At 38.8% G+C, this 14,768-nt stretch overlaps 1 protein-coding gene across 3 annotated transcripts in view; it reads left to right on the top strand.

Annotated features, from left to right (window-relative positions):
• The window catches only part of srrm3 (serine/arginine repetitive matrix 3), a 72,403-nt gene that overhangs the window by 50,002 nt on the left and 7,633 nt on the right, over positions 1-14,768 (top strand). For all 3 annotated transcript variants that reach the window (XR_010912267.1, XM_067494451.1, XM_067494450.1), the window contains exons 4-10: positions 2,523-2,624; positions 4,207-4,287; positions 4,819-4,887; positions 7,111-7,146; positions 7,424-7,474; positions 8,029-8,130; positions 9,297-9,459. Coding sequence is in view for 2 of the 3 variants with exons in the window: in XM_067494451.1 (XP_067350552.1) it covers positions 2,523-2,624; positions 4,207-4,287; positions 4,819-4,887; positions 7,111-7,146; positions 7,424-7,474; positions 8,029-8,130; positions 9,297-9,459 (604 nt within the window). In the remaining variant the exon portion in view is untranslated. The remainder of the gene's footprint in view (positions 1-2,522; positions 2,625-4,206; positions 4,288-4,818; positions 4,888-7,110; positions 7,147-7,423; positions 7,475-8,028; positions 8,131-9,296; positions 9,460-14,768) is intronic.

Genomic DNA, 14,768 nt, shown 5'->3' with positions numbered 1-14,768 from the left:
CACTCTTACACAGTATTGCTGTCTGATCAGAGATTTTACTTGATTAGAAAACAGAAATATACTTTGTATCTTATTTCAATAAAAAAAATCTATCTACTATTTCACTGTAGTGCAGATCTACTCCATTCTGTATGCAAGGTTTTTCCACATGATCACAGAATTGATCCACCTAAACCCCCGACCTCAGTCTATCCTTTATCTTAATATGAGCACCATAATGCAGGCTATAGACCTGCCACAACCTTCGTACTGAGGAGTAATCAATCCTTCCTACACACCCCCAGAATAACAAACTTTAACTGTCTGCACCAAAGGAAATCTATGCTTCACTGGCAGAGTGGCTGTCTGAGTAAGGATATGAATGAGTTGCACTACTTTGAGCTATAGCCCCGAGCAGGGCCTTGGCCACAGTCCATCACTGTCAGGTACCAGGGACAGTAGCTGAATTAGGGACCCTCTTGCCTCACCAGGGCACCATTAAGTGCAGTGACACTCACTCATCCTACTAACGGGGACACTGTTTTGACCATGACCAGGCTGGACAGATATCTCCAACATATTGGAGCAAGGCATTAATTAAAAGATTAGAGACAGGATAGGGAGATATTTGATTTATCACTAGTGATTCAATGTTGGGACCATTAGATAGTTTCAGTCGTTGCTGAACTGCTGAATTGCTCTGTTTAACAGTGTGCTTCATTCCCTACTCTACGGAGAATTCAGACTTAAACCTTTTAATTCTATAGGTATTTTAAATGTTAAGATCACAACCCACTTGTGAATTTTCCAACTTATGGTTTTAGGGGACCATGAGGGTCAGAACTCAAAAAACATCATTTTCTTGCATCTGTCAGCAGATAATATTGTTATTATATTATGTAATTTTATCCAAATTATTTATGATCTAATAAGAATTCGAAATGTACATTTCTATATTATCACCAGATCGTACTTCAAACCACATTTTAGGATTTTCCATTCTGACATTTGTATTATTACCTTTTCATATTAGTATTAAATTGAATGTTAGTTTGTTTTTGTTTTTCTTTTAAAAAAGAATGTGCTCTTAAAAAACATGGCAAATCAGTCACAGCTGTGTGATAAGCTACCCCGTTGTCTCGTCTAGATTCAAGTAAGTTTAAAGGAAATAGTATGGAAGCAAGTATGGAATTTTGTTTTGCAGGATGTCTCAGGATTTAGACGTAAGGGGTTCTCACTGTTTTGGAATGATGAAATGAGTGGAATCGCATTGAAAAATATGCTTTATCTGAAATGTCTCCTCAATATTCAGTCACAGTCAGTGACAAAATGCCCATAGCCACATCGCTTGTTTACTCGTCTCCTCAACTGATTCAGTTTTCTTCTGTTGTTTTAGTCACTTAAGGTTAAATTAACATGATTTTTGTAAGCTCATTCATTAGAGAAAGCACTGCATGAGTGATCCTGGGACTCTTAAAACACCCTTTTCTGTGAATTTTTGAAAAAAGGTTTGTCATTGTGAAGAGGGGTGATTGTGCTGGCACTTGGCATCCCCACTGTGCCTAGTGGTGCTCAGCCAATTAAGAGCTCTGTTGCCTCATCTCCTACTAACAGAGCATCAGGCCCGTGCCCTGTTCAAATCTGGTCTACACTCTCCTTCCACATACTTATTTTTGTGTGTTTTTCCACATCATCCTTCTCATCTTGGTCTTGTGACCCATTTGTATTTGATATCCTTACTAGTGGTACTCTATCCCTCTCTTTAATTATTTCTTTCCATGGGTTAACTCCCCCTCTCTGTCTCATTACTCCTGCCTGTTTTCATCTCTCTCTGATTAATAGACATTCCATGATTTGTCATCATTGTTATACCCCTGTCATTATTACTTTAATCCTAATAATCTCCACATATAATACCGTATACAATACATGTACAATATGGATAAGACACCAGAATGCAAAGATCATGAACTACTGGGTTTGTATTACTGCCTGGAGATGACAAGGGACTGCATGATGCAAGACAAATCAGTGTGCTGTCGTTCAGTCGTTTTTTTTAGCCCATTTGGAGCCAACAAGGTCAGAACTGGTTGATCAGAGGAAGACACATGTGAGGTTAGCGGATGTTGGGACAGGGAGGATTAAGCTGGCGACTGCTGCCATCTATCTGAACAGAAAATACATATATGAATCCCGCAAGCTGAGCTCTGATATTCAGAGAGGTAATGAGACACTTACTTCTAGGCTTGGGGAATTACTAATGTTTTGAATGACCACAATTCTTTCTGCTTTTTTTTCCACCACAGAGTAGTAGCATGTACTTTTTAATGGAGAAAAAAGGTAAAAGATAAAACAGATCTGATTTTGGGTTGCAAAGACATTTTTCGACCTATACTGTAGTCAGCATCCCAACATACCAATCTAAGAAACACAATTTATGAAAATAGCTTTGAACCAAGGGTTGCCATACATCTGTAGACTTCCTACACGTCTTGGTCACAAACACTCTTCACCATTTGAATCCTTGACTCTTGTACCTTTAGGGGCAACCACCTGCACTATCAGCCTGATGAGTATGAAGACGATCCTGCATTGGTTGGCTATGAAGATGGTGACTATGAACATGATTACCACAGTGACAACAGGTAAAATACACATTCTGCAGCACACACACAAACACACACATTCATACACTGAGCAAACCATTTGCATAATTGTGATATGTTGACCAGCTCTCACCCCTCAAGTGGTGAATTAAATCAGCCATCTGTTATCTCCTTCACATGGCCTCTAGGTGTTTCCTTTGCTATCCATAAACATAAAAATGATCTCAGTGTAAAAACATGCTCTTCGGATTTACCAGCAAAGCTCACATTGCCCAGCAACAGTGTGTACCTGAAGAGAAACAGATAATTATTCATATTTCAGAACCATAATTCAGATGGTCATTTAATTTTGACAGTCAACACTGTAAATTATTTTAATTTATTTTCTGCGTGGAATTGGATGTTCTCTCCATAATACACCAATCAGCCACAACATTACCACAACCAGCCAAAGAGTCAGCATGGTCACCCTGAGCAGTCTTCAGCCTCACACCTCATACTGCCATATGTGGTAGAAGTACGTAAACTCAATATTTAAGAAAAAGTGCCAGAAAAAAACAAAATCCAAGTGCCACTTTAAATGTTATTTAAATGTTTTTTATTGTACAAGGACTTAATAAGGTAATAAGGCAAATGGCATCTCTGCAATTGTAAGCTCTTGTGAGAACTGGACCAATTTACAGGACCATGTGTGTTGTTACAGAGAAATCGGGAAGTCCACTGTGAACCATTTGGCTCTGTTTTCATGTGTTCAGGGACAATACAGAGTGTTGTCAAATTTGCCCAAAAGCTGTATTGATTGAAGTAAATTGAAGGGTGGCACAGTGTTTATTTATTAGGATTGGTTAATTTGGCATTAGTTTTTGCTATTGTGAAATCCTGGAGGGTCTGGACCAATTGTTCAACTTACTGATATTCGCACAATATCAGCAAAAATGTTACTTTTCCAAATGACATAATCATCTTACTGATTTTTCTGAGTTTAAGAGTCAAAGTAATTGTACATGCACTTCTCCCACTGTTAAAAACTGAGTGTAGAGGGGCTTGAATTCAGTACCAACATTTGCAATATCTTGTTTATGGTTTTGTAAAAAGAAATGATTATGAGTTTATTTAACATTTTCAACACCATGTTTCCATCATAAATGGGTTTCTCTCTAAACATTGAGTTTAATGAGCTGAGTGAACTAACAGGAGTTCATTCATGACCAACGCTGTACATTGTAAGATAAATTAAACTAAAACTTGTATATATACATTTTTGTTAAAGCTGTTTAAATTACCTTCATTATCATTTTGGAGCCTGTAGCTTGTGATGCTGCTGAATTTATTTTGCACTAAATAGAAACACATCTCTGCATAATCAGAGTTTAACAGAAGCAATAACCACATCCTCCAAAATCACCATCTAGTTGAATCAACACCAGCTAAGTTTCAGAAATATTGAGTTTTATAACAGAATTTATTGAGGAAATGATAAAAGAGAACCACATTGCCTTGTTATCAAGGCAAATAACTATAATCAGAACAATATTCTTTGTGATGATTATAATAACATCACTTGTGAATTACTTCTGCCTTTCTCACTCTTCATATCCTTTTTTTTCTGTGGCCAATTCAGGGTGAAGAGAAAATCAAGCAGCTCTCCATCCCCCCGTCCAAAGAAAAGGAAGAAGAAGAAATCTGGTCGTCGAAGGAGCCGGTGAGTGAAAGTGATTTCCACTGATGAAGTGGTTCCGTTTTTCTCCATTTTCTTTTTTTCTAGCCTCATTGACAGAATAATTACACAGTGGATTTTTGAGACGGTATTCTAATTATTTTGGTGTGAATGCTGTGAACGAGCCATCGAATGCTGCAATTGTGAAGTTGGGGGAAAATATCTGTAGCGAGTGATTAGCAAAAGGCAGTCTCATTTTCCATTTTCCTTTGACAAGGTCAGCAAAAGAAGAAGAGAGGGTGAGACCAAAAGAGAGTGTGCAAAGGAAAAAGTGCATTGGTGCGAAAGAGAAGCAAGAAAAAGAGGAGAGGCAGGGGGATGAATAGAGCTGACGACAAAGAGACCCTCAGTAAGAAAAAACAGCTGTGCTAGTAAAGGATGACACCTTTGTTAACAAAGATCCTCTTTAAGGTTTAATACAGTGTAACACAATGATGAGGAAAAGGCCAGATTTTAGCATCTGAGGCTGATTTTGCAGTCATGGCATACACATATTTCCATTCTCTCCATCGATAGGTTTGGCAGCTCCTCACCCACACGCAGAGAGAAGAAGAAAAAGAGTGGGAAGAAACACAAGCGAGAAAGGTGAGTGTGTGTACTGTGCATAGTGTGTGTGAGGATCATCAACAACATGTCATCATAAGAAAGAGACTCGTAAGAATGTGACTTGTGCTTTTCACGGGTTTGTCAGCGGTTGGTGTTAGTGATGGGTGTTCAGGGATGTAGTTACTTGTTTGAAGTTTCACTTACTGGAAACATAAAGAAGAGAAAGTAAAGAATGAGGGACGTATAAACATTATTTTATTTTATTGTGGCTAGTATTTCATGTTTTTTCTACACTATGTTGGTAACTTGCATTTGTCTCTTGGTGCAGCAGTTTACCATTTCTGTGCAAGAAGATAGAACCAGGGACAGGAAGAATACATATACTAAGAAAGGAAAGAATGACAGAATGAACAAATGGAGGAAAGATGGAAAGAAAAGAGTAGAGGAAACAAGGAAAATAAGAAAGACTGGGTTCCAGGATTTGGTGAACGATGAAAAAGGGAAAGACAAGATGAAAAAGAAATAAAAAAGTAAGTTGGAAAGACAGGATATTATTGTGATGGAACAAATGAAGAGAAAGGTTGAGAAGAAAGAAAAGATGGACTAGTGAAACAGTAATAAAGATTCGTTTTACAGTAAGAGAAGAGTAAAAAGAAGGAAAGCTGGGAAAAGGAAGAAAAGATTTCAGTAAGAACGATGAACGAAGAATATGAAAGCGAATGGAAGAAAGAGAGGGAAGAGGAGCAGATTGAAAAGACAGTAACACAAAAGATGGAAGGGAAGTAAAGCTAGAAAAAGAGTAAGAGCTCATCAACAGATACTTGTGCAGTGCCCTGGGATATCATAACGACAATAAGCAATTGCAGAGTGTCCTCCTCGTTCTGCGCTGACTCGAGGGCTAGCGGGACTAAATGTGTTGCTCTAATAACCCAGCCTGTATGTGGGCACCCAACACAAGAAAAATGAGCACCTCACCAAATTGCTGAGCATCACTGCACTGCCCCGCTCTTGTTTCCCACCTCTCATCCATCCACAGACATTCGAGTCCCCCTTGTCGTCCCCCCTCCCCACCCAATCATCCCCACACACCCCTCCCAGCCTCACACCAAAGCAGCGCTGCATTGCAGGTGCTGTTGATATATGAATAATGTAAAGATGAGGTAGGGGGGGCGCAACATGCAGGGTTCCTCCCAAGAGTCAGCTTCCTCCAATGCTGCTTTTTTAAGGTGCACTTTAAGAGGAGAGGGTGAGATATTAGTCCCATTCTCTTCTGCCTAAATTCACTCTTGGTTGTTTGTAATATACAGCTTACTTTGAAATAATAGCTCCACGTTGGGCTTCTCCATTGGGATACATATTTGTGGGGCATATAATATCCATGCTTTTGTTGTAGAAGGTGAGAGATTTGGCTGTGACCAGAGTGTGTGAGAGAAGAGCAATGAGCTCTCTGAAATATCAGCTCTGTCTCCAGTTGATTCCCTCTAGTGGGAAAACGTGGGCTGCTACTTGGGCCACAGCTCTGAATCACATGTCAGGCACATACATTACTGTGACAGTTTTATTACTCCCCTTTCAGTGAATCAACACACTTTGTCCTGTTGCTCCCCCCTCCCACTCCACATGCTGCATGCTGAAGGTGTGTAAAACAGCAGGGGAGATGTAGGGCTCTTCAGGAAAATAGCATCAACTCTCATGGACTAGTCTGACTAATCACCATGGAAACCACATTGCGGGTGAAAGTGATACTGAGGTGATGTGTGATCCCAACACTGAGGACTGAGGAATGGCCGGCTTACTCTCATTACACTCAGTATGTGGTTAAAGTCAAACTGAATCTGTTTCTTATTCCTGCTGCATCGCAGGAAGCAGCATCTTACACAGGCAGATGTGAAATTAAACAAAATAAATGAATAAAATATTGGTGACATTGAGAACAGTACCAAGAGTAAGCGTCTCAGGGGACTTCTCTGCAGATACAGTATGAATGTGCTATATATTTGTGAGGAAGGTCGGAGCTCAGATGTGTGCAGTGTGAGTTACAATGTTAAAACTGATGAAAAACATCAATGATGAGATGAAAGTGCACTGATAAGTGAGAGTGCATGTTAGATTTTGGGTTACGCCCCCAGCATTTGTCTGAAATACACCTATTTCTTGGTACAGGTCTCTGGTCCACAGTTGTACCATATTGTATAGGAAGTATTCCACTGAGTATTGTGATACGATCTTAAATAAAAAATATTATGTTTTTGTTTTTGTCAGATCTGCATCTGGCTCCAGAAAAAAGAGAAGATACAGGTGTGTATGTAAGAAAGAAACCAATCCATTATGACATGACCACCATTGTTAACAATCTTGTTTGTGACTGTGTGCATCTAAGCAATATGTTGAAAATTAATTGTCTCGTTCACTATGTGTGTTGTTGTTTCTGCCTATTGATTACTGTTTGTTCAAAAGACAATGCAATCCATATGGATGAGCAGTAAAGTGAGTTCTGTGTTTTACAAAGGGAAGGTGTGTTTCCATTGTTTTACTGTATACAGGTTCCTTATCTCACGTGTGATATTTGTTTCAGATCGGGCAGCCCAAAGAGCAAACACAGAGACAAGAATAAACAGAAGAAGAGGTGAGACATAGAGAATCACTCTAATACTGTTTGCATGTTCTTGTTGAGATGACAGAAACACCTACAGCGTATGGCTGCTTTTTTTTTTGTAAAATGTCATTATCTGTAAAATGGGATGTACACATATAGTATGCAGTGTGTATAGGATAATTTTACTACAATTTGTATTCGGCACAAAGTAAAACAAACAATGAACAATAGTCTCAGCCCTTAACAATGGGGATTGAGTTGAGTGTCTCATAAATTTATATTGGTATTTTACATCCATTATCTCAGGCTCTTACTCACAGAGAATGTTAATGAGTAACTTCTAAGCATTATGTGTGAGTATGAGTTCAACACAATTTCCATACCATGCATTGGATCCTGTCTTTTGATTAGAATATATATTGAAAATAGTTGGCAGTGCATGAACTGTTTTACATTGAGACTGACTACTGAGCTTGCTGTGGCATGTGTATTTCCCCATCATATATACATACACATGGCTTTGTGTATGTATATGTATGTTTGTGTGTGTGATGTGTGTTCGCCCATTCGTTGTCACCCATCAGGTCCCCTGGTGAGACCCCCAGCAGGAGTTCGCAGCGTCAGGGCAGCTGCTTCAGCTCCCGTAGCGCCTCACTGTCATCCACTCGGAGCACCTCTCCCACCAGGTAGGCCCCTCATCTCACACACTTGCGCACACATTCACAGATACAATTTGTTTTGTTACACAATGATAATGCTCCACTGATGGTTTCCCTGGTGACTGTCAGTCTCTGTCTCATTTGCTCATGGCCCTCGGGGAATAGATTAGGATACAAACGGGGCGTCACAGCATGTCTCACAATAACCCCATTAAATGAATGCGATATCTCACTCTGCACTCATGTAGTTTTCTCCTTTTGAAGCTGAATATGCTGTATATCAGCTGGTAGGTCCTGCTTTCTGGTTTTGGGTGTTCTATCATTGTTTTTAGTTAGGGCACAGGCCACAGTGGTTGGCCTTTAAAAATCTGATAAATAATAAAAATATGATTAAAATAATTGTTGATTAATCAATAATGAAAAAAAAAACTTACTTGCAACACTACTTTCTTTTCTTCACAAAGCCCAAAGAATAATACATTTATCAAGTGAATAACTCTTACTTATGGCAAAGTCCAAGATTAGCCTTTACGAGCAAATCTGAAGTGATGACGCAGAGTAAAAATAGCAGAATGAAGGATTTATCCCATTATTCTTTTTAAAATATATTTTTCTGAAAACCTTTTTAACTTCCCACTAGCAAGAAAATCAACAACACAATTTCTACACAAATACTGATGAAATAATAATGAGGTGAAACAAAAGAAAACGAAAGCGTTTCAGGAAAGAAAGACATCGGACAATCAAGATGCACGGGAAAGGGTGGGAAACGTAACTCTTTGGCTGAAGCTTGCTTCCCTAATAAATGCAAAAGGTAGTGTAACATTCTGCCATATACAAAGAGGCTATTCTGAACTATACCCATTGATTCAGTGAAGTTATTCTTCATCATGAAAAATAGCCTTTTGCATCACTCAAACAAGTTTCAGAAGGTGTGTGTTCAACTCTGTTACTGCATTGCAGTCTACGTCTGACCTAGTGTTTACTCTTAACCAGCTTTACAGACCACTGGAGCAGTGTTTACTTTAGTTTTAGCAATTGGGCCTTTAATTCGATCAACAAAGTCACAATTTACGAGTGTGACAATAATTTATTTGTCACTGCTAATCTGCTTTTACAGTGTTATTCCCCATGAAGCTGAGTTATACTTTACCTTTACTTTAGTGTGTTGCTGTGTGGCTCTGCTCTTCCAGATTGAACTCTAAGCACAAGACAGATGGACTAAAAGCATCCGGCCCTTTGCTGTCCCCGTGCCCCACCAGTCCCACAACATGGCACAACGGGGACCGCACCCAGCGAAGCCGCAATGGCAAGCCCGGCAGACTGAACCACTCCGAGAGCGAGAAAGGGAACGATGTATGTAATCTCCTCTATTTTGCTCCCACACCCCCACCCTCTTTCCACCAACTGCAACAGTATCTACTGCAGTCTGTACAAATGACTTTTGTCTTGGTCTTTGTATTAGTTCACATAAAGTCTCATCTCCTTTTATATTGAAAGTTTATTTTTCATTCTTTTATCAATAATTTTAGAGACTAATATTAATATTATTATTTTTGACATGTAAAAGTCTTTCCTGTCCTGTCTAAAACTTGCCGCTCCTGCTTCTTTGTTTCTGGCTCTCTATAACTCCTCTGCCATCTATTTTATTTTGTTTGTTCTTGTTGTTTGCCGGCAAAAGAAAGAGGGAGCAAAGTTAGGAAAGGATCTATTGTTTCTGTTCAGCACACATCATCTGAGAGCTTAACATCAGCATACTGCATCTCAGATGGAAAAATGAACAGCAGTGGCACACAATGTTTCCAACTGAATCAGCAAAAAGATGCGTTGTTTTCTCTGAGCAGGTGATGCTAAGGAATAATACAAATAAAAAATAGGGACAGGTATAACTACTTGAAACATTTGCTCCCTTAAAATATGTCCCTAGCTATGAAGAAATGTCAAAGAAACGAAAATTTCTATAGATAAAGTTTTTATGAGCCAGTGTTGCCAGAATCTGGTCAGGTTCTTGAACTAACTTAGTGGAAAGTCTGAATTGTGCAGCTCCGTGTACCAGGTATCAGCTGTATCCCGTCGGCGATGGAAGATTTTAAATGCCTAAATGAAAACAAATCAAACAAAGAAATAAAGCTAAACATTTATTATTACACACCGTAAGATTTATTTCCTTTTGTATATTTATTTTATTAAACGAAAAAAATTGTTACTTAGGTTTTTGTCTTTAATCAATTCTTCTTTATTGTAATATATATTTTCAATTTAAAGATGCAATGAAATTGATGCTTTTTATGCTTCAGAGGTGATTAGATCACTCCAAAGTGACCATCACAAAGACAATGGAAAGCTAGCCACTCGCATTGTACAGCATACACACAATACTCTTACAGTATATTCTTTTATATTCATTTGTTGTTTTCATTCAAGTTAAATTTAATAATTTGGTAATTATTCAAAATATACTATGGCACACACAAAGAAAAATCTTGTATGTGTGGGAAATAATGTATTGTAGCCTGTTGCTCCACTGATCCAAGCCAAATCTGAGAATTGAGTCTATAAAAATTATTACTGCAAACACCCCTTTAACAGATATAATAGTTTTTAGGTCACAACTACAAAAAAATATATAGTTTTAATAATCCAACAGTGCTTCAAGTAGTAATGTAACTCAATCATGCATAATAAATACTACACACAAAATAGCGTCTTACTTATTATGAATTTTTATTCATAATAATTAATATTTAAAAAAATTAACACCATTTAAATTAAAATAATATATATAAAAAGCTAAATTGGAGTCATGGCCCTTTTCTTATAAGTAGCGCTTAATAGTTCTGTTAATAGTTTAAAACTTGTCTCCTCTGCAGCTGAATATGGTTGTAAATTCTCTGCTTTAAAAACACAGCTGTTGCTTTTGCCTGATCTGAATAAGCAGCATAAACTGATGAAGGATGCAGCTTTTGTATTATGTTCATTTTTTTCCTGCTGCAGTGAAATAGACATTCGTATGGTGGAGATTTATATTAGTAAGTTTGACATGTTGTCAGAAACATCACCACTGAACAACGTACGCACACCACTTCATCATATCCACTTGTCTTTGTGTGTTGTACTGGAAAGTCAAAATGCATATACAGTACATTTACTGTACACACTCTATCAAATGTAACTGAGGTGAATTCAATCGTAAAACATAAATAACAGTCGTGTTTGTTTTACAATTACAGTACAACATTTATAAATACTTACAGTAAAAGTTTAACTTATCCTTTGTTAGATCTCTTTTCTTTAGGTCTTTAATGTCTTCCATAGGAGTGAGCAGTGTCCCTAAGTTCTGTAGTTCCACTATCCATATTAGGTGTCACAGGATGGACGCTTTAGGTAATTTTTATCAATGAAAACTGGCCAAAATACACTGGCAGAGCCCTGGGTGTTAAAAATCATCCACATTTTCATTTCTACCAGGTCAATTTGGAACCTCTCCCGTTTGTTCTGGCATCTTCGAAAACAACTATTAATGTTAGTCTCTGATTAACTAAAGACACCATCTGTGATGATTTTTAAATGGGATTTTGCCATTGTCAAACCAAGCTTCCTCTTCCATCCTGTAAATGGTTCATTAGAGCTGCGGTAGGGTAACAGTCATTATGTTGGAGTCAAACAAAAGACAAAAGTATTGTTTGTGAAGCTCTCTTCTCCTGATGTACTGTGAATGGGCTGCATACACTCCCTCCAGAGAGCTGATGTCTCTTATTTTCTACTCCAGCTTGCATGTATCTATGAGGTCCCATCTGATCTCGTCCTGTCTCTGCTTATTTCCTTCATTATTGTTTCTTTTTTTACCATATCAATTTAAGTGGTATTTTCCCATGAATAAATGCCCAAATTTTTCTGTCTCATTTATATAAAAAGCACTCAAATGCTTTGGAACTGGACCAAGTAGGTTAACTGGGTATGTGTAATAGTTTCTACTTGTCAATACCGTTGTCTTTCTTCTTAAGCATATGCTCTGCTCAGTGATAGATCCTCTTCTCCTCCAGGCATCCAGCAGCTCCTGCCAAAGCACCAGGGGTTAAACACATGCTTCTCTACTGTTTTACTTTATTGATGTGCATGATGCCCCGAGGCGGCAGTATCTCTTCCGTCCCTGATGTTTTGTTTCAATCTGTTCAGGGGAGTGGAGAATGGCAAGGGGGGTCTATTAGGTCCTGTACTGTGCAGCCATTCAGATAGTTAGTGGTGTAAGAGGTTCATTTAATTGGCTCACATTTTCAAGCGGCACCATTTTAATCTAAGGTGATGTTGCCACTCTTGTTAATCTCCACCAAAAGCTAAAATAGCTCCTAATAATCCTGAAACTGAAATCTTTGTGCAGGATGATGGTTATGTGCGACAGATTCTGGATCTAACTAAAATGTATGTTACTGAAGTTGTTGTTTGGTTTAGCAAATGTGCTATATAGCATCTCTGGTTCTCTAACTGTAATCTCAGTTTGTGTTCCTGTAGTTGTCTTTGAGCCCTGGTTGGGACTGTCTCATCCACTACAACGGAGACAGTCCTGGATGCTTTCCACAGAAAAGCTTTAGCCACAATGTATTAGAAGTGGGAAAGTTTAACAGACATGTTTGCCTTACCAACCTGTTAGGACTGGACATAAAATGTGTTGTCCAACGACATCAGAAATCACCAGTATTTATATGTGTTCCAAACTGCAATGCTGTCAGAGTGAAAACCTCCATCATTAAGAAGGGGGAGACACAGTGCTTATTACAATATGGTGGTAACACTAGATTTTCTCCCCCTTAAAGACAATCATGGTGTTGCACTATCCAACTAAGAAAGCAACACCGCAGGAAAACTCTGCATTTTTAAAGCAAAACACAAATAAATCAAACACCCCCACTCTCTAGTGATCCATCATCCAACATCAAATTGCTGTGTAAGTGTAGTTTTTACAGTGAGCTGGACCAGGCCCAGTTCACAGGTAGCTAAACGAGGGCCTCAAAATTACATCGGTTATGCAGAGAGTATTGTGCATGTGAGAAACACTGCAGTTATCTGCTTACACAAAATTGCAGCAGCTTCAAATCACAGCACATAAGTGCATAAGAAGTTGTGCTGTGGGCTGTGTGATTTCTAGTCCTGCATTTGAGAGTTAGACTAGGCACTTCTCCAATCACGAGCATCTCAACGGCAGCCAGGGAGGAGGATGGGCAACAACAGGGATGAGGAACCACACAATGAAGCTTCAAGGATGAAGATTATCTGTTGGGTTTTGAAAATGCGGCTCTGTTTTACTTCCCCATCACTGATGAAGAGCAGTTTCTCTTTGGGAAGCATCAAAAAGTGCGTCTCCCACACAGTTGTTGAGATAGACCCAAATGGGGCCGCTTGTCCTCTGGCGCATTATTAATAGATATATTGAAACACTTCAAACACAAATACACGGGCTCTTGAAAAAAAATCTAGGACAGCTCTCACATTTATCAATGTGATTGTTATTTTAAAGGGACCCAAGCCATTTTGAACATAAACTCCCTCAACACATTAGCAGTTTAAATAGCAGGTTTGACAAAAGGCTCCCTCTCTCCAGTCCTGTGTTTATGGTTATTAATAAATAAAACTATGTTGGCCTGGCAAAAAGTAGGGCGGATGCTCAGAAAGCTGCTGCTGAAGAAGACCCAGGCCAAAATGTGACTGGGGTCCCTTTCAAATGTGCTGAATCTATTAGTTGTCCATCTTAGCAGTGACTGTCCCCCCAACACTCTTCTTTCTCCTCCCTCCTCTCCTACCTGTTTATCTGTGTCCTGTGTGACTCACGTTTCACTCTTGGTGTCCTGGCATTTTTTCTTCCCACATATCTTTCACATCTGCCAGCTCTGCATGCTCCCCTTCCTTCCCCCCCATCCCCATTTCCTCCCTTCAGCTCCCCAACGCTACGTGGATGTCCACTAATATGACAATTAACTCTATCCGCTCACCTGTGTCCCCACCCCACTCCAGTTTGACACAAATATGGTTGCATTTGTACAAGCGAAAAAGACAAAGCAAGTCACGTAGTATATAGTTTCATCCTTTGTTTCTAATTTCAGTTTGATTTTGAAATCCATCTGGATTTTATTTTTTACTTTTCTCCCCTCTATCTTTGTTTTGACTTTGGTTCATTTCTCCTCAGTCTCTGGACTAAATATGTAGTTTTGATACTAAAAGAGGTCATTGTCTTTTTCCCATTTCGCTGCGGAGAACATTCCTTTCTCCCTTTTTTCTTTTTTCTTTCTTTCCTTTTTTGTTGATATTGCATACGTGTCACTGATTGAAATGGAAGGTAGGTAATGCTTTGCCTACGCACGATCTTTATGCAGATGAGAATGTGACAAGCACCCTAGCCTGAGTGACGTCAATGTTTCTCTCTCTCTTTCTCTTTCTCTCTTTCTGTTGTTTACCAGTGGTATTTAACCAAATTAATTTGACTTCATCTCTTATGATTTGACTATTTTAAAGATTGGATTACATAGAGCTCTGGTTTTTCTCTTTCCTCCTTAACTTCATTCTGAAGTCCAATATCCCGCTCTATCTTCCAGGTCCATTTCTTTCCATTTCTCTTTATTTTCTGTTTTGGTAGAATGCATTCCTGTTTGTCCAGCATCTTTCTGTTTGTTGGT

This window comes from Channa argus, chromosome 24 (genome assembly GCF_033026475.1).
Source record: "Channa argus isolate prfri chromosome 24, Channa argus male v1.0, whole genome shotgun sequence".
Classification (NCBI taxonomy): domain Eukaryota; kingdom Metazoa; phylum Chordata; class Actinopteri; order Anabantiformes; family Channidae; genus Channa; species Channa argus.
This window is presented reverse-complemented; position numbering and strand designations above follow the sequence as displayed.